The sequence below is a fragment of the Dryobates pubescens genome, chromosome 3 (assembly GCF_014839835.1).
Source record: "Dryobates pubescens isolate bDryPub1 chromosome 3, bDryPub1.pri, whole genome shotgun sequence".
In the NCBI taxonomy this organism is placed as follows: Eukaryota; Metazoa; Chordata; class Aves; order Piciformes; family Picidae; genus Dryobates; species Dryobates pubescens.
Genome location: NC_071614.1, coordinates 21,999,329 through 22,020,302, shown reverse-complemented (window position 1 = coordinate 22,020,302; position 20,974 = coordinate 21,999,329). Strand labels below are relative to the sequence as shown.

Here is a 20,974-nt window from a genome sequence, read left to right as displayed (position 1 = left end):
AGAAGAGCAGCCTGGGAGGGGATCTTCTGCTCAATATCAGTCAAATGGATGGGGCCAGATCCTTTTCAGTGGTGTCCAAGAACAGGACAAGGGACAATGGGCTCAAATTTGAACCCTGGAGGTTCCATCTGAACAAGAGTAAAAACTTTGTTGCTGTGAGGGTGCTGGAGCACTGGAGCAGGCTGCCCAGAGAAGTTGTGGGGTCTCCTCTGAAGAGATTCCAAACCTGCCTGGATGCAATCCCAGGCAACCTGCTCTGAGTGACCCTGCTTTAGCAGGCAGGTTGGACTAGATGATCTCCAGATGTCCCTTCCAAACCCCACCATGCAGGGATTTGTGATTGCAAGCTATATTGCAGCGGACTGTTTGGTTCCTCATTCCACCAGCTGCAGTGTTTCTGCCTCACTAAATTAAAATCTATAATCATCTGCACAGCAGAGATATTTACAGATTTGGTTCTTCTCAAAGCGATGATTGCCAGCCTGACAAGTCTTTTAATGGCTCAGCTCAGCCCTGACTGCCATGGATCAGCTATCCCTGCTTCTCCAGCTGGTCTTGTTCAGCTTCAGATCAAATTATGTGCTTTTAGTATCAAACCTAGGGAAGAATTCACTAGCCATCCTGAAGAGCTCAAATGAAAAGGCTTAGCTGCACCACAGAGGTTGTCTCCCCTGCCTGTTTTTGAAGTGAAAAGTCAGCAGGAGGGATGGAAGCTTCTGTGGCTGAGAAAGCTGTCTGCCAAATCCTGGCTTGCTACTGGAGAGACACTGGAAGGGATGATTTAGGGAGGAAGTCCAGTGCCTCAGCTTAGGAATGATTAAATGGTATGGAAAGCCCAGGTGGAAAGAGGACAATCTGGAGTTCCTTCCCTGATCTTTTGTGATACAACAGCAAGGTGTAAGGGTGATGACAAAGGAACTAGATGTACCTAGAGAGTACCCTGGAGTATTGTGTCCAGTTCTGAGCATCCCAGTACAGGAGGGACAGGAAAATACTAGAAAGAGTCCATTGGAGGACTAGGAGGATGATTAAGGAACTGGAACATCTGCCTTGCAAGGAAAGACTGAGACCTGGAGCTGTTTAGTCTGGAGAAGAACAGATTGAGAAGGGATCTTATTAATGTTTACTAATATCTGAAGGGTGGATGTCAAGAAGAAGGGGCCAGTCTCTTTTCAGTGGTGTCCTGTGATAGGAGGAGCAACAAACTGGAACACAGGAAGTTCCACCTAAACATGAGGAAAAATTTCTTTATGGTGAGGGTGCCAGAGCACTGGACCAGGCCGCCCAAGGAGGCTGTGAAGACTCCTTCCCTAGAGACTTTGAAAACCCACCTGGATGCATTTCTGAATGGCCAGCCCCAGGCAATCCTGCTTTGGCAGGGGAGTTGGACTCATGACCTCCAGAGGTCGCTCACAATCCCTACCACTCTATGATTCTATGGTTCTATTTGTGTTACATACCAAACTCACAAAGCTGATGTACTGTGGGCACACACACAGTACCCAAAGACTTTCCTACAGGTGGATGCCATAAAACTTCTTTCAGAGAAAGTGAGCTAGAAAGACAGAGTTGCAAAATCGCCATATAGACAATACAGCTGTGGTGAAGACCTGCCCTGACTGAACAGCAGGACACCAAAGCAATTAAAGCAATTAAATCTCGAGCCTGGGGTTTGTGTGATGTTTTGTCTAGGAAGTCAGCTATCCCAAGAAAGGGAAAATCTTGGGCATAACTCTGCTGGAGGATCTGCAAACTGGCTGACAGCTGGGTTTTGGAGGGAGATTCAAAGGATGAGCAGTGTCAGAGCAGACCATCAGGGGCGCTGTGAATGCCGACTGCTGAAAAGACAAGGCTGGGTCCATACCTCCTCCAGCCTTCAAACGCACGCACTTCTCCCCCTCTTCCCCGCTTCTCTCCACCCCCACTCATATTTTCATTTGACCTTAGAATATCAGTTCTCATTTGTTCGTGCTGAAATCTCTTTGCAAGATTTCTCTGGCCTCAGACTAAGAGCTTTTCTTCCAATTGTTCAGCCAAGTAAGTGCATGTGTGGGAAAAAGAAAGGAAGGAAAATTTCTGATAGCATAAACTAAAAATAAACCTTCCTGCCTTCTCTCTGCTTTACAGGTCTCATTCTGCTAAAAAAAAAGGGAATATCACAAATTAGTAACCAAATACCTTCAGTAATGGGTGGAAAGTACTAAACAAAAACTCAACCAAAACAGCTTTTCAGACCTATCATCAAGGTACTTTTTAGTCATTAACACTTTTCTGACAGGCCTTCACAGATTATTTTACTTCTGCAGTACACTTGGCTCTTATTGTGTCTTCACTTTCCTCTCTGCCATTTTGTGTAAGAGCATCAAGCAGCTCTCCCTCAATACCAATTGACAAATATCTTTACCTGTGTCCCAAGGTCTTTCATCCTGGCCAAGGCAAGCTCTCTCAGGTTCCCATGCTCCACTCCAGAGCTGACAAGTGGCATAGGGATATCTCTGCATAAAAGAGGAAAAACAAACACCTCAAATAACTGCATTACCAGACAATGCACCACAAAGCACCATTATGGAGATGTAAGCCAGGATCCCAAAGAGCAGATCACAGAATGTATCTGAATTACCTTTGTTTCAAGAAGAAGTAACACAGGCAAAACACAACTCAAAGCAGGAGAAAGATGAAGGGGACGAGTGACAGGTTTGATTTTAATAAAAAGACTGAAGACAAAAGCAGGCTTTTACAATCCTAACAAACAGGTTACAAATTTACTCAGTTCTTCACTGGGATGTCTGGGGAAAAAAGGGATTATCCAGCCGAGTCTGTGCCTTGCCTAGGACTCCAGGTTAGTGTTCTTCATGGCATCTGCTGTTGGAGACCAGCAAATGAGAACCAGAATGTGTCTTTTCCACAGTCTGTAGGCTGAATGCCCATTCAGCAAAAAAATCGTCATGGAATCACATATTGCTAGAGGCTGGAAGGGACCTCAAAAAATCATCCAGTCCAACCCCTCTGCCAGAGCAGAATCACTTATACCAGATCACAGTGGAACACATCCAGACAGGTCTTAAGTACCGCCAGAGAGGGAGAATTACAACTCATCTATAGTGGGACACCGGCTGCTTCAAAGTGAATTACAAATCCCAGAGTCTTGAAGCTCTTGTTTCCCTTCTTAACAGTAAAAGAAATCACAGGATCTCAGCATACTAGGGGTTTGAAAGCACCTCTGGAGATCATCTAGTCCCAGTCCCCTGCCAAAGCAGGGTCACCTGAAGCAGGTTGCTCAGGTTCACAGGATGTTAGGCATTGAAAGGGACCTCCTCAAGATCATGTCCAAGCAAGTCTGGATGTCTCCAGAGAAGGAGACTCCACAACCACTCTAGGCAGTCTGGTCCAGTGCTCCAGCACCCCCACAGGAAAGAAGTTTTTCCTTATGTTTAGCTGAAACTTCTTGTGTTCCAGTTTGTGCCCATTGCCCCTTGTCCTTTTCTTGGGCACCACAAAAGAGTCTGGCTCCATCCTCTTGACCCCACCCTTGAAATATTGATGAACATTGAGGAGATCCCCTCTCAGTCTGCTCTTCTCCAGCTGAAACAGGCCCAGGTGCTAAAGGACATTGTTAAGTGGTGGCCTGGTAGTGCTGATTTAACAGTAGAACTCAGTGGCCCTGAAGGTCTCTTTCAACTTAAATATGATTCTGTGATTCTGTAAGTATGAAAGATACTCAGTAATTTGTACATGTTGGTCTCTAAATGGGGCTCAAACACTCCTTGCTGAGTTCCTTCCTCTTTTTCTTTTATCTATGGAAGCATTCAACAGAGCAACAAAGAGAATATCACAGGAACCATACAGAGAATGGATAGTTTAGGGAATTGGTAATGTAATTATCTTAAGCCATGCTGGTTCAGTAGTGATTGAAAGTCATCACCACCTAGCAGCTGTCTGATGACCTCTGTAAAATTTATTAATTGATCTATTCAGTTCCTTGAGGACTTGCATTCACACCATGGCCTCCATTAACAATTACTATTTTTAGCCATAGCTGTATGAAAGATAAAGGTCTTCAAGGATCTTAAAGACCTGATCCTTGCACTGCTTCAGCTTTGTATAAGTCTGAGATGCTGGCAAAAAGGGCAAGAAAAGGAGGGCTACAAAGATGAGGAGACTAGAACACCTCTCTGATGAGGAGAGGCTGATATCTGGGGCTCTTTAGCCTGGAGAAGCATGGACTGGGTGGGGGTCAAGAGTCTTCCCAGTGGTGCCCAGCAACAGGACAACAGGCAATGGACACAAACTAGAACACAAAGTTTCCCCTAAACATAAGGTAAAATTTCTTTCCTGTGAGGGTGCTGGAGCACTGGATCAGGCTACCCAGAGAGATCATTAAGTCTCATTCTCTGCAGGGTCCAAACCCTGGAGGGATTCTGGGCAACCTACACCGCATGATCCTTTTTAGCAGGAGTGTTGAGCTACATGGTCTCCAGAGGTCCCTTCCAACCTCTACCATGCTGAGATTCTGTGATTTTCTTTACTGTTAAGAATGAAAAAAGAGCTTCAAGACTCCAAGATTCTCATGCCATTTGAGCATCCCACATCAGACCTTGGCAAAACTTTCTCCAGCACAGTCAAAAGCTCTGTGTTTTAATTTCATTCTGTTTTCCCTGGGTTTTCTGTTTGGTTGGGGTTTTTTGCTTGTTTGGTTTTTTTTTGTTTGGTTGGTTAGGTTTTATTTGTTGCATTTGCTTGTTTGTTTTTCCTTTTTCTGTAAGAAAAAGGGTCTGTGAAAAATCCCTCTCCTCTTATGCCAAAAAGTTGAGGCAAAACACAATTAGCCAACCAGTTCATTTAAACAGTGGATTTCTTTTGAGTAAATAAGACACTGCAGGGCCAACATAACATACTTTAAAGAGCTTCAATTAGAGGAAATGAGCACTTCACATCATGACTAAAGGACACACTAGGGGAGAATGGCATTTTCATCAGTGTATGTTAGATCTGCAGTGATAATCTAACTAAATGCCTTTCTTCTAACAATGGAACAACTCCAAAAAGTCAGCCTGTATGTGTTTTCCACCAGGGACAGGGATTAAACATCCTGAGGTCTTCCAGTACCAGGTTTTTAGCTAAATCCAGAGTCAGCTGTGAAGCAGTAAATGAATCACTGCAAATAAGAGATCGCTTACAACATACAGTGACTTGAGCCCTTCTCATCTGCCTACTAGGGAGAAAAACAAACTAAAATATGAATGTGAAAACATGAATGTGAAGAAAGAGAAAGCAAAAGAGGGGTTTTCCACTCCTTGCTTCAGATTAAGGTAGAGTATTTAGGTAAGTACCCTGTGTGCATTAGGAGTGTGCACGCTAACTGCCTGTTGGAAGCAGCCACAAGACAGCATCGTAGCAGCGATTTTAGGACTTGTTAAAATGCTAAACAAATTCAGGGATACAGGGGATTAAATCCTGACCTTATTAAAGTTAATGTGCAATTTGCCAGAAGCTGCACCAAGGCCTGTTTAATCTTCTATTTTCCAAATGTTTTGCATGACTTAGGACATTTGTGAAGCAGCTGATTGAAGCATGCAGTGAACATCTAAAACCTTGAGTCTGCTCACAGCTCTCACTTATTATATGATCTCAGCTGAGTAAAGCACTTTATTTCTTCATACTGACATCTCCCCATCAGTAGAATGAAAATAGCATTGCTATAAAAGATCCACGAAAGAAGGCTTTTCAAGGTGTGTGGTACTATTCATGTCATTTCACACCTCACACACCAAAGCACTTTGGTGAGAATGAAGTTCACAAAGATTCAGGATAAATACAGTATAAACCATCCTAGGCATCTACAAAACACCCTGGAAGATACTCTCTTCTCCAACCAACCATTAGCAACAGCATCTTTCAAAAACCCCAAACATTTAACCTGACCTCCTGAAGCTGAATGACTTCTACAGTGCCTTGCCATGCTTTATTGTGCATTATTGTGTCCAGTTCTGGGCCCCTCAGTTCAAGAAGGGCCTCAGGGAGCTGCCTGAAAGGGTCCAGTGCAGAGTCACAAAGGTGATTAAGGGAGTGGAACATCTCCCTTATGAGGAAAGGCTGAGGGAGCTGGGGCTCTATAGCTTGGAGGAGGCTGAGGGGTGACCTCTTTCATGTTTATAAAGATGTGAATGGTGAGTGTCAGGAGGATGGAGCCAGGCTCTGCTCAGTGATGTCCAGCAGCAGGATAAGAGGCAACAGATACAAGCTAGAATAGGAGGTTCAATCTCAATAGGAGGAGTCCCAGTCTCCCCTCTTCTAGTTTAAAACCATCACCCCTTTTCCTGTCACAATAGGCCTTGATAAAAAGTCTGTCCCCATCTGTCCCCTTTAAGAACTAAAAAGCTGCAATAAGGTCTTCCCAGAGTCTGCTCTTCTCCAGGGTGAACAATCCCAGCTCTCTCAGTTTGTTATCACAGAAGGCCTCCTCTGGATCCACAGAGATAGCTCAGTCTTTCTGGCTGTGTTTGCTATATAACCTGAATGCACACAGCAGTTGGCCAGTCAGTATGCAGAGAGCTCAAGACAAACTGCTATCCAGAGCACAAGCTGAATCTGAAAGCATTGTGGAAATTGAGCCTCAAATGTAAAATGTGAAAGATGGAGACTTGTGGCAGCAGGCTGCAGAGAAATGAAAAGGTGGATCCAAAATCTCTCCAGAGGAGACTCCTCTGGGCAGCCTGGTCCAGGGCTCCAGCACCCTCACAGGAAAAGTTTTCCCTCATGTTCAGATAGAACCTCCAGGGTTCCAGTTTGTACCCACTGCCTGGTGTCCCGTTGCTGGACACCACTGAAAAGAGTCTGGCCCCATCCTCTTGACCCCTGCCCTTTAGCTATCAATCAGCACTGCGAAGGTTCCCTCTCAGCCTGCTCTTCTGCCGGCTCAGCAGCTCCAGGAGTCTCAGATTTTCCTTGTCAGAGATGCTCCAGTCCCCTCATGATGTTTGCAGCCTCTGCTGGATTCTCCAGTAGACATGCCCTAGAGATGTCCAGGCAGGTGAGGTCTAATGCACAAGGCTTTCTCATTCTCTCATGCTCTTCAAGAAGAGCTAAGCATTGGCCTGGTTTCCAATTTGTGTAGCTGGAAGTCAACTGAGTATCTATGCTAGAATAGGCAAGTACACTATTGCCTTCTTTCCTATCATCCCACAGATTTAGGAGACAACATAAGAAAAATAATCTGAGGAGGAGGTTGGACTGAAAATACAGTGCTAAATGGAAGTATGACCTACCATCCTGGGAGGTGAGTGCTGGAAGTAATGGCACAACCACAGCATGCTTATGAAACACACATGGGGACAGAAAGGAAGTCTCTACAGCCAAAGAAATGACACAGCTCCTGCAATAAAGAAACTTCATCCACAGCCAAGACACAGCTGGGAAGTGGTTGAGTCACCAACCCTGGATGTGTTGGTCATTTGGCTGTGGTGCTTGGAGATATAGTTTAGTGGTGAACCTTGGAGAGTAGGGTTCTTGGTTGGACTCAGCGATCGTAAGGGTCTTTTCCAACCTGAATGTTTCTGTGATTCTGTGAATTATCAGTCAATATCATTAAAGCACTATGTGTGCTGCATCCTGTGAGCTTGCCTGGCTGGAAGGGAAAAAGAGGCCTCCTGAAATCTTGAGTTTCCTGGGTGCATTGAAGAGGCAGTTCAATTTAAAGAGTTTCTCATTCCACTTGGCCCTTCCCATAAGAAACAGTTTAAAAACCTTTAGCGCATTCATGATTAAGGCTGAAAAGTACTAAACATCTGAGTCAGACTTTGCTGTAATTAAAGTGAGAACCCCTCCCAAGTGCAATAAATAAAAATAATAACATACACAATAAGTAAACATACAAGGCTCCCCACAGAAAATTACCTCTGAACACGGTACACACGTGTCCACGGTGGGACTAGGGCCAGGATTCTGGCCACCAGATCCACAAGAGTGCTGGGAGGGTAGCTCTTGTATCTTCCAGTCTTCCAGAGCTCATAGAGACCAGTGCCACGGATCACTAGCGTAGGATAGAGCTTCATCCCATCGGGGCGAAAAGCAGGATTCTCAAAAAACTCCTACACAGGGGACCAAAAAAATGCAAGTCAGGGCAAAACAAACTGCATTTCCTGGGGCTTCAGTGCACTAACACAAGCCCTGTGAGGAGAGGCTGAGGGAGCTGGGGGTGCTTAGCCTGGGGAAGAGGAGGCTCAGGGGAGACCTTCTTGCTCTCTGCAACTACCTGAAGGGAGGTTGTAGCCAGGCAGGGGCTGGTCTCCTCTCCCAGGCAACCAGCACCAGAACAAGAGGACACAGTTTCATGCTGTGCCAGGGGAGGTTTAGACTGGATGTTAGGAAGAAATTTTTCACAGAGAGAGTGATTGCCCATTGGAATGGGCTGCCTGGGGAGGTAGTGGAGTCGCCATCATGGGAGGTGTTTAGGAGGAGACTTGATAGGGTGCTTGATGCCATGGTTTAGTTGATTGGGTGGTGTTGGATGATAGGTTGGACATGATGATCTTGAAGGTCTCTTCCAACCTGGTCTATTCTATTCTACTCTATTCTACTCCTATTCTACTCCTATTCTATTCTATTCTATTCTATTCTATTCTATTCTATTCTATTCTATTCTATTCTATTCTATTCTAATGTCAATAGATTTGGTAAAAGGCAGCTGTTAAGTATGTTTTAAGAATTTCTGGCTTACACTGAGTTGCCAGCACCTATCACTTTAGAGCATTTTTTTTTTAAATAAAAAGAGTATGTTCTAGGTTGAAAGAGAAGGCCACCAAAGGAAAAAAAATCCACATGATAATGCTGTAAGTCAAATCTGTACCTCACTTCTTGCTACCTTTCAGCATGAATTCAATAGATATGGCACCATTTATTGTAACAGACTCAGCTCAGAACAGGAATAATAGGAATGAGTGTACTTATCTTCAATCTCAGCAGAACACATTCGGAGATTAATCAATGTGTCTGGGACACATCATTTGAATAGCAATGAGGAAAAACAGATTTATTCTACAATGATCTTCTGAGCAATCCTGGAGAACAGGAGGACAAACTGCATCTCCTGCTAACTCCTATGAGTAAATCCCAGCGAAGAACTGCATGAAGAGCACTGGCTCCCACTACACAGCAATCACATGGGGTTTTGCAGATAAAATCTCAGCAAAGGAGATTCAAGCAATACTACTTACAAAAAAAAGCCCAAACCACAACCAAAAAAATCCACAAACAAAACAGCAACCCAACATTAAAAAACAAACAAATAAAAATATCCCCAAAGCACCCCCCCCAATAAAACCCAAACCAAAAAACACCAGGCAAGGGAACCTGAATGAAGGACAATAAAAACACACACAGTTTGTTAAGCTGAATTAATGTCAGGCTACAGTGCTCCCAACGCTAGTTGCTGCACTACTTTTGGTACTCATCAGCACTTTGATGAAGTGCTTCAACACATTCATGAGGCTCAGACAATCTTGAGAAGTGAGCCCAAGGGAATCTGATGAGGTTCAACAGGGCCAAGTACAAGGTCCTACCCCTGGGTGGGGACAAACGCTGGTATCAAAGCAGGCTGGGGCGTAATGGGATGAAGAGCAGCCCTGTGGAGAAGAACTTGGGGGTGCTGATGGGTGAAAAGCTGGACATCAGATGGCAATGCGTGCTCATAGCACAGAAACCAACTGCATCCTGGGCAGCATTCAAAGAAGCAAAGCAGTATGGACAGCAGGGTCAAGGGAGGGGATTCTGCCCCTCTGCTCCACTCTGGTGAGACCCCACACAGAGTGCTGTGTCCAGCCCTGGTGGCCTCAGCAGAGGAGGGACATTGACCTGTTGGAGCAGGTCCAGAGGAGGCCATGATGTGAAGGCTGGAACCCCTCTGCTGCGAGATAGGCGGAGAAAGCTGAGGTTGCTCATCCTGGAGTAGAGAAGGCTCTGGGAAGACCTTATTGCAGCCTTTCAGTACTTAAAGGGGCCAACAAGAAAGACAGGGACAGTTATTTTAGCAGGCCCCATTGTGACAGGACAAGGGCTGATGGTTTTCAACAAGAAGAAAGAAGAAATGATTGTGCAGAAACTGTGGCCCAGGGTGCCCAGAGAGATGTTATGTGCTCCATTCCTGTAACCATTCCAGAAACTGGGCTCTGAGCAACCTGATGTAGTTGAAGATGCTCCCTCTGACTGAAAGGGGGTGTTGACTAGATGATTTTGGACATCTCTTCCCAGCCAAACCATTCTGTGATTCTATCATTTTGCTACATTTCCTATGACTGCTGTGTGTTAAGCCAGCTTCTGGAGTCTCCACAAAGTCCTAATATTGGAATAAGGCACCACAAGCAGGCTGCTGGAAGCAGGTTCTCCCCACTTGGGCAGCTCTAAGCAGCTCTATTGGTTCACTGTACTTCATAAAACCATACTTTAATACAACAAAAACCAGCAAATGGGTTTGCTGCTAGTTTAAGCACATCAAAATGTATCTGCACAGACCTGAATGCAGGCTAGAGCCAGCACAATGATAGGAAGAGGCAACAAGGTCAGAGGAATGGCAGGACCACGTCAGCCCAGTACGTTTCTGGTAGACCCCCTGCCTAAGCCTGGGGCCAGCTCCAGCAGCTTCTGCCTTGCACACCCACACACCTGTGCTATCTGACCTGCTATGCAGCTACAGAAAAAACAAAGCAGAGAGTTAATCCAGCTGAAAATAGATGCCACTTAAAATACATCTGTATATATATCCTCACAGAGAGACAGGAAAAACTGAATCAGTTTAAGAGACAACACAAGATCTAGACCATGGACAAAGTCATGAGAATCATAGGATAGTTTGGGTGGGAAAGGACCTTCAAAAGGCCATCTAGTTCAACCCTCCTATAGTCAGCAGAGACATCTTCAGCACATTAGGTTGCTCGGAGCCCCATCTAGCCTGATCTGGAATGTTTCCAGGGATGGGAAAACAACCACCCCTACAAGCAACCTAGGCCTGTGTCTCATGAGCTTCAGCACAAAGAATTTCTTCCTTCCATCTAGTCTAGACCTCCACACTTAAGTTTAAAACCATCACCCCTTGTCCTGCTGCAAAAGGCCCTGTTAAAAAAGATAGTTCTCAACTTTCTTACAGGCTTTTTGAAGTACTGAAAGGCCACAATAAGATCTCCCCAAAGCATTTTCCTCTCCAGTCTGAACAACCCCAAGTCCACACTGCTGCTGCAAAATTAACCATCAAATCCTGCATTCCTGGTTTGATGAAGCTTCAGCCATCATCATCCCAGCACCACTGCTGGCTTAAGGAGCAGAAAGCCCCAGATGGTCCCATAAAAGAAATCCAACACAATGCAGAAGTACTGGGTTTACATTTTACAGGGTTAATTCAGAGCAACTCACTTCATGAGTTACCTGCAGCTTTGCAAAGCTGCCAAAAGCTGGCGCTGCTGAGAGAATCCCATCTAAGCACATCCCTCATTGAGATCATCTCACACAATCACAGAATCAACCAGGCTGGAAGAGACCTCAAAGATCATAAAGTCTAACCTGTTACCTAACACCTCATGACAACTAAACCATGGCTCCAAGTGCCACAACCAATCCTTTTCTGAACACCTCCAGGGATGGTGACTCCACCACCTCCCTGGGCAGCACATTCTATGGGCCAATTACTCTTTCTGTGAAGAACTTTCTCCTCACCTCGAGCAGTTCTCGTTGTAGAACTGCTAAACAATTTGTTTCCTGCAGAAAGTGAGACCCAGATTACTTACCCTCAGCCTCCACACAGGATAACTAATTCATTTCTCCTCAAAGAGCATCCAAGACACAAGAACAACTTCCCCAGACAGGTAAGACACCTTCTATCCCATTAAACTGCACTATCTATAAAATGAACATTTTACAAGGAAGATGGCCAAAGGCAGATAAAAACAGATGTCTCTGAAGCCCAGTTTCAAGGAGCTCACTCTGGAGTATGTGTAGATAAAAGATCAGTCTCCTAATTTCCTCAGACCTGTTCATGCACTCCATGAACACCCTTGATCATCACAAATCTTACATGGCCACCACACGAGGGAAAACAGTACTTCTCTTGCCAGCTCCAAGCAATAACAAAACTACTGTCATCACCTCTGAGCATAGGACATAAATGACTTATTTGGAAGCAGTCTGGGCTGGTTTGTACTCCAACTCCACAGGCAGCAGATGTGATGGCTCCCTGCCCACACCTCCAGCTCCGCCATCCTGCTCCCAACCTTGTGCCAGCTGATTCCTGCTGGACCTGTGACCATGATGACTCATCTCACTAATGTGAGAGCACCAAACATGCATTTTGGGGAGATCACTTTCCCTTTGTTTCAGTGTTGGGCTGGGTCAAGGACCTGTCTACTGAGCACCACTGAAGAATCACAGAATATCTCAAGTTGGAAGGGGCCCCCCAACATCCCAGAAGGGATGTAAGGTCAGAAACAGGATCTGTCCACATGTGACAGTAAGAAGCCATTATGTCTGCTAATTATGGATTTTTTTGGGAGGGAAGAGACCTTCAAGATTACGAAGTTCAACCATTAAATTAACACTGTGAAACCTTGTCCCTCAGCACATCTTCTCAATCTCTTCAGGGATGGTGACTCCACCACTGCTCCAGGCCTTGACAACCATTTTTGTGAAGAAATATTTTCTATTGTCCAATCTACACCTCCCCTGTTGCAACTTCAGGCCATCTCCTCCTGTCCTGTTGCTTGTTCCTCAAGAGGCTGACCCTCACCCTGTTCCAACCTCCTTTCAGGGAGCTGTAAAGTGAAAGAAGGTCTCCTCTTTTCTCCAGGCTAAACAATCCCAGTTCTCTCAGCCACTCCTCACAAGACCTTTGGACACACCCCAGCCCCTCAATGTTCTTGCTGTAGTGAGGAGTCCAATGCATCTCATAGAAGTGTGTGCCCTTCCCTCTGTTCCAAGGGTTCAGTTTGATTTTATAGGTCAATGCTGTTGCTGGCAGCTGTCAGAGAAGGCAGACATACTCTGACCACGGCTGACCACTCAACACTTCTCATGTGCTGGCCCTTGTGTGCATCTGATGCTTGAGAGACAACATGGGGTTAGAAATAAGTAAAATCACTAAACTCATTCAAACCAGCCAGTTGAAGCAGGTGGGAGAACCCAGAATCATAAAGCACATGAGGTTCCCAGAGTCGTACAGCACAGGAGGTAGTGCAGGGACAGAAAAAGAATTCAGAATCTTCTTGTCCTGGAACAACTGAAAAGGAGAGACATCCATCTTTTGTGGGTGTTTAAAAGATGCTTTAATGTAAACCAAAGCAACTGTGAAAGAAGGAATCAGAAAATGGTCTAAGAGGCGACTGTTCTGCTGAGAGGAGTTCTATGGCCAAGTGGCACTGCGGAAGAGAATGACATTAAGGAAGCAATGATGCTTCCCCAGCGAGATACAGAAGGGTAAATATACCACTCTGGCAAGAAAAAAGGCTTCCAGTAAGGTTGTGTATTAATATTCGCAATGATACTGAACACAACCACACATATGATTCACCAGTCAGAATATTTAAACGCTCCCTGATTTACATTGCAGATTAAAGGCAGGCATCAACGCAGCACTAAGGTTAAAGCCATCCAGCAGTCAAAGGCAAGGGCAGAAGTTAAGGTTTCTAATCACCTCACGCATTTTGCCACTTCACCCACAATGCACATTTTACGTCAATACATTGAGCTAGCTGATAAGGCTACTTCATATTTCAGCAACGCTGACACTGAAAATTAACATATTCTTCCATTTATTTCTTAAACTATTCAAGTTTATTCCTCAAGTTTTTATCTTTTTTCAAAAGTCATTCATTCCAAACAATATTACCAAGCAGTGCCTCCTTGTTTTCCTGAACCTCCTACTCCAGCTGTAAACTTGAAACAGCTTCTGTAAATCCCAATATTTAGAGGCTTAACCTATTCCCATTTCCAAACTCTTTTGATTAAGTCTCTCCTGAAACAAAGGGACTATAAAACACTAACACCTGCCAAGCTTTAGTAGGAATTGTAGCGTTTTCTTTTTCTAATTAGACACCTTAAAAGGTGTCTTTGACTGATAAAAATGTTCGTAACAGTTTACTGCCAAAACAAATTCAAACCCCAAACCAACATTTGTTGCAGAGACAACATTTGTAGCATCACCAGAGTCCACAGGAGGCTTTCCATCAGCTCCAGCAAGCGCTCAGTCAGGGCTTAAATCCACATTTGCTAATGCACTGTGAAGTCAAGAGGCTGAAGATGACCTAGAGAGGAAGGATCCTTAGGTATTTCTAGCCTTTGTGAATCACTTGAGGACAGAGTGTAGCACATAAATATTCCAAATGGAAGCACAAACAACTTCAAAGCTACGAAAGCAATTTCCTTTGAAGTTCTCTTTCCTCTAAAGACCGCAAGCCAAGTGGCATTTAACATCTCATGCAGTAACGACAGATGCTAGAGTACAGTTTGTGTGCATACACAGCGGAGGAGACATGAGAGGGTAACGGAGTGGTTTACTTGTAGATTTAGACTAGATCCAAGAAAAGACTTTTAAGGTGAGAATAGTGACACGCTGGCCCAAGTTGCCCAGAGAAGTGGTAGATGCCTCATCCCTGGAAATATTCCAAGTCAGGTTGGACAGGGCTTTGAGCAGCCTGATCTAGTTGAAGGTGTCCCTGCACACCACAGGGGGAGTGGAGCAGATGACCTTTATAGGTCTCTTCCCATTGAAACCATTCTATGATTCTATATAATTTTTTTTATTTTTTAAACTGATCAATTCAGAGCAGCTGACACTTAAATGATCTGGAAGTTCACAGACACAGACCTTTCCATGCCCTATAATAACATTTCTTATAACTTTGCCCAGTTTATGTGGTATCAGAGAAGAGCTGAATACTTTTCCACAGCAAATAATATGACAAGTGACCACAGAATCCTGGAAATTTTTTAATTATTTAATTTTTTTTGCTTCACCTGTGCTCCATCAAACAAACTTGACTTGGAGGAACAGCTGCTCTGTGAATTACAAACAATGAATCTTAATAAGATGCCATCAGCACACATTCAGTCTACAAGGTTATACAAGTTAGCTGCTAACGTGCTTTATGAGAACAGTAATTGATTTTAGTAGCATATGCCTTTGTTGGAGAAGTTCTCTGTTACTAAAGCTAATGGCATCTATAGGATCCATTCATCCACCATCTCATAAACTCACTGCCACTATGAATAATCAGGGTCCAGTGGGTGTAAAATTAATTGTTCAGATGCCAAGACGACATTGATTTTTCTGTCAGGGCAGCCACAGTGAAGTGCTCAATGGAATCCTTTTGTCCAAGTCCCACAAAATGCTCTGAGTCTTAAAACATGGCATGATCTAGGAATTGCTGTCCAAGAAAACAGACATTAGTTGAAAACCAAAAGTCAGTGTAACACTATATGAACCCAAACCAGTGGTGCTTACTGATAGGATGAGGGGGAATGGGCTTGAACTGGAACACAGGAGGTTCCACCTGAACATGAAGAAAAACTTCTTTCCTGTGAGGGTGCTGGAGCACTGGACCAGGCTGCCCAGACAGGTTGTGGAGTCTCCTTCTCTGGAGAGATTCCAAACCAGCCTGGATGCAAGCCAGTGCAACCTGCTCTGGGTGACTCTAGTTTAGCAGGGCGGTTGGACTAGATGATCTCCAGAGGTCCATTCCAACTCCCACCCAATTCCCTTCCCGATTCTGGGAGTCTGTGAATCAAGAGTCCTGAATTCAAGTATTTCATTTTCATGTGTGTTTGCAATAACCACTTTAGATAGATAACCTTTTAGCCACCCACATATCTGTTCAGAGTGGTAATAAAAAGGTCAAATGATTTGCGATCATTAGGAGACCACACAGTGATTAGATTCCATTTTCAAGTTCAGTAACAGCACAAAATGGCCAATATTAAAAGGTTATGCCTTTAATCAGATTTTACTGACCACATTAAGTATAGAACACATTAGGAAAATGTTTTGAAGACACCCAAAAGCTGCGGCTCTCCAAAAAAGAGAAAAATATTATTTTATGGGATTCTCCTTCCACCTTTTACAGATCAAAAGTTCGGTTGCCACCTTTAATCTTGCTTTCAAGATATTCAGCTGTTTGAGGGGATACCACATTAGAGGGTAAGTCTAGCAATTTAAAAGAATTATTTACTAAAATGCCAGGATGTGGTAAAAATAAAGGTCATCAAAATGTCTTTTCTAATGGCTGTCCACCAGCAATCAGGTGCCATTCAACCCGATTCTTGAATTGGTTCCTTTACTACGGTCCCTGCATTAAACAGATGATTAAATTAATCCCCAACTACATTAAGATGAACATTATCTTGACTCTCCACATTACAGCACTCCTTATCTCCATCAGCTGTATTATTTATAACCATGAATACTGGTAGCACTTGAAAGCTCCAGCATTGAATGACACTTCCAACTCTACAGGGAATGAACAATCACTTAGTAGTTTAATTATATGCATTAACAGACGCTTGTGGCTCAAAAACCTGGCTCTGTTTTAATTCTGAATTTGCATTTTCCCCTCCTTCTTGTAAATGCAAGTCTAATCAAAATATAATGACAGGATCTGCAGTCACTGGTACTAACAATGGCCAACTGACCAAGAAGGATAGGCTAAATGGTGCCTTTTTCCTGCCTTTGGAACATGCACATTGCCCAAGCACCAGTTGTCACCTGGGAAGCAGGGAAATGGCAAGTGCTGACAGCAAGCTGAGAAGTGGTCATTTTGAAGTCACTCAACATCAACCTTTCAATTGTGTGACTTCAGACTTCCTATTAAGCTCTCAGAAAATGGTAAGATACTACTCGTTAGCTGCCCCACCTGTTTGCAGACTCTGACTCGCGATAAATAAGATGGCTTTTGTTCAGGTTACTTACATAGTGAAAATGATGAAAAAATCATGAAAAGGAATGAAAATGATGAAAATAATCATATTTACTGTGATGTATATTTTGAGCACATATATGTTACAGACTGTGATTGTACACACAACTGCAAAGCCAACAAAGCACACAGAATCCTGGGAGTTGGAAGGAACGTCTGGGGATCACCCAGTCCAACCCTCCTGCTAAAGCAGGGTCACCCAAAGCAGGCTGTCCAGGACCATGTGAGGGAGGGTTTGGAATACCTCGAGAGAAGGAGACTCCACAACCTCTCAGAGCAGCCTGGTCTCTCACAGGAAACAAGCTTTTCCTCATCTCCAGATGGCACCTCCCAGATTCCATTTTGTGCCTATTTCCCCTTGTCCTATCTCTGGAAAGAGTCTCAGCCCATCCTCTCGACCCACACCCTTCATATAATCACAAGCATTGAACACAAATACGTGGACACGAACACAACACACCATTCAGCAATGATGAGGCAGATCAGCCCTCTATGAAAGGGAAGCAAACAGTCTCTGTTTCACCTGCAGCAAGCTGGAGCTTGCTGTTCTGCTGCCTGCCTGCAACACCCACTCTTTAAGAGGTCTTCCCCTGACATTTATGTAAAATACAGAGATTTAGTTACATTTTTCCAATATAACTGAGGCAATTCCCACAGTTGCTTTGGGTTTGTATAAAGGTGGTATTTTGGTATTAGTTGTTTCAAACAGCACTGTTTCTGAGGCCCATCAGGTGTCATCCATCCTTGAAGGGCAACACTTTCACTCCATCCAAATGTTCTTTGATGGGGTGACTTTACAGTGCAGTTAGTAAACCTTGCTGCTGAACTGGTGATGTCCGATGCAAACACAGTACAGCATGGCAACTTCCCCAGTTCCCTTAGCTGCTCCCCACAAGACTTGTGCTCTACACCCTTCACCACCTTTGTTGCCCTTCTTTGAACGTACTCCAGCACCTCAATGTCCTTCTTAGAGGGAGGGGCCCAGGACTGAACACAGTATTTGAGATGTGGCCTCACCAATGCTTAGTACAGTGTGACAATCCCTGCCCTAGTCCTGCTGGCCACACTACTCCTGATCCAAGCCAGTACAACTTTGGTTTTATTGGTCACCTGAACACACCCCTGACTCATATTCAGTTTGCTATAGACTAACTGCCCCAACTGTTTTTCCACCAGGCAGCTTTCCAGCCACTCTTCCCCAAGCCTAAAGCACTGCAGGGGATTGTTGTGACCCAAGTGCTGCACTTGACACACGGCTTTGTTGAACCCATGCCTTTGGCTTTGGCCTATCAGTCAAACCTGTACAGATCCTTCTGTAGAGTCTCCCTACCCTCAAGCAGATCAACACTCCTAACCAACTTGGTGGTGTCTGCAAACTTGGTGGTGTCTGCGAACTGAGAGTGCCCTTGATCCTATCATCCAGATCACTGATAAAGATAGCAGACAGAATAGTCCCCAGTACTGAATCTTGGGGAAAACCACTTGTGACCAAACATGACTTTATGTAGAGACAAACTACACGACAGGAACATTAGTCAAAGATGCAAAGCTGTCTTCAGCAAGTTACTTGCCGAAGCTATTCACCTCAGTGTCATGAATACCTGAATCCTGTACATGATATAGTAACCTGCTGCTGGACAAGGAGGGAACATGTCTGTTTCCAACCCTCCCATGGTCTCTTTTTGCCCCTGGACCATCAGGACATAGAGGTTGCCTCCTGTCTAACACTGTTGGATAGTAGTTATCTCCAAGTTTGCACAGAACTTAGTCCAAGGAGATCCTAAGTCTGTGACAGTCCACCATTGCTGTAATAGAACTCGATAATAAGAAGAGACATTTAAGATTTGTAAGAGGCCTTGGGTATCAGCAGCATGACCTTGGAGCATGGTTTTGACTCCTGAACCTGTGCTCCATCCGAACACAGACAAATCTCTCCAGATTGTGCTCACTGCACCAAGCAGCCCCATCTGCTTCGTCTTGCAGGTGCTCCAAGTGAGTCTCCATTTATTACGCAGTTTTGGAGAAACCCAGGAGAATACCTCAATCAATTTGCTGTGAAGTTTCACCTTCACTTTCACCAAGCACAGAACTCTGGTCTGTACCTTTCTGGAAGGGTCAGCTTTCCACAAGGGCTAAGTACAGGAAAGAGAGCATTTTTCATTGTCTTAAGCATACCATTTTTGCAGCACATACCCCTGTAAAGCATGTATTCTACCTTAAAAAACATTGAGACCAGCAACTCTATAATGCTTTTGATAATCTAATTTTTCTTCATCAGGCCTCTTCATAAGGAGCATCAATACAGCCATGTGCTCTCTCACCCCATGCAGCTTTGCAAAAGCTTCTCTCATTTATGTTCACAGCAAAACCACTGTGTTTTTTCCAGTATGTTTTTTTTAATGAGAAAAAAACCCAGCAAAAACCCCACAAACCAAATGAACCCAACAACTAAATCCTCCAAAATTTCACTTGGACATCATGGTTTATCCACTATCATGACAGGCATTCGGGAGCTGATGATCATTTGTGCTAAAACACATCTCTTGCTGAATGATGATCTCTTTGTCTAAATGCCTGGCAAATTTGCACTCTCTATCCAAGGCACATCCCTTTATTCCTGCACTCCTTTCCATTTGGCTCTATGTTCCCAGCCATATGCTCATTATCAACTTCAGCAGCAATGGGCTTTAGTGACAGAGCCCCAGCAAACAACTTCTGAATGCTGCTACGAAAACCCACCACTTAAAACACGACTGTATGAGCCTATGCAATCCAGGATGATCCAGGGATTGTTAAGTACAGAAATGATCTTTTAGTTCAGGCAGAAAAAGGGTCTCTACTGTAGCTTTAGCAGACATTTTTTTCTGAATGGGAGGCCCTTTTAAAGGTAGTGATTGTAATTATTGTAACTTTTATGGATGGCATGCTGGAGGAAGACGTGTATGAGGACAAAGCACCAATTCATAAAGACAAAGGAGGTGATCCAAGACCCATAATAAATACAGTTTTCCAGACAGCCATGCAATTTATCATGTCCACCCTAATGACACACTGATATGTACTGTTTCTAGGCAGTGCAATGCAACATAGCAAAGATTACACTGCTACTGAACCCCCACCCTCTGCATCTGCTGGTTTAAACTGTCATACCAATCCAGGTTACACATGGATGCCCAAAAGATGCAGAAGATAAGGCATTATTAGTTTTATGTGCACTATTCAAGTGATGCAGCTGTTCTAACATACACTGTCACACTGAGGGCTCTGAAGATGCTGAGGGGACTGGAGCATCTCTCTGGCGAGGAAAGGCTGAGGGCAACCTGATCTAGTTAAGGATGCCCCTGCTTACTGCAGACAGGGTTGGACTAGATGACCTTTGGAGGTCCCTTCCAACCCAGACCATTCTATGATTTTACAGTTCTATGACCTGGGGCTGTTTAGCATGGGGAGGAGCAGACTGAGAGGGGATCTTCTCAATGTTGATTAGAATCTAAAGGGTGAGGGTCAAGAGGATGGGGCCAGACTCTTTTTACAGTGGGATCCAGCAACACTACATGAGGCAAAAGGGCACAAGCTGGAACCCAGGAGGTTCCATCAGAACATGAAAAAAATCTTTCCTGTGAGGGAGATGGAGCCCTGGACAAGGATGCCCAGAGAGGTTATGAAGTCTCCTCTAGAGAGATTACAAACCTGCCTGGACACGATTCTGGTTAATCTACCCTAAGTGAACTTCCTTTAGCAAGGGGCTTGGGCTAGATGATCTCCATTGGTCCTTTCTAATCCCAGCCATGCTGTGACTCTCATTCAACTTCCACTTCCTTCCTGTGCTGCACTATCTAGAGAGAAGTTTGACCTGCTTTACAGGAAACACATTCAGAGCTACAGAAAACTCATTAAGCGAGCAAAAAGTAGTTATTTCCACACAGAGACTGGAGAGGGAGAGCAGCTTTGTGCACACAATTCAACCATCTGCAGAAGTGGGCACATACTGAGGCTTTATCTAGATATTTTATCTACTGAAATACAAG

The 20,974-nt window shown here is 44.3% G+C and overlaps 1 protein-coding gene across 1 annotated transcript in view; it reads right to left on the bottom strand.

The window, feature by feature from the left end:
• ELP3 (elongator acetyltransferase complex subunit 3) overlaps nucleotides 1–20,974 on the bottom strand; it is a 110,236-nt gene that overhangs the window by 33,808 nt on the left and 55,454 nt on the right. The window contains exons 10-11 of the mRNA XM_054179754.1: nucleotides 7,894–8,087; nucleotides 2,405–2,495 (exon numbers count right to left, since the gene is read on the bottom strand). Of these exons, the coding sequence (XP_054035729.1) occupies nucleotides 2,405–2,495; nucleotides 7,894–8,087 (285 nt within the window). The remainder of the gene's footprint in view (nucleotides 1–2,404; nucleotides 2,496–7,893; nucleotides 8,088–20,974) is intronic.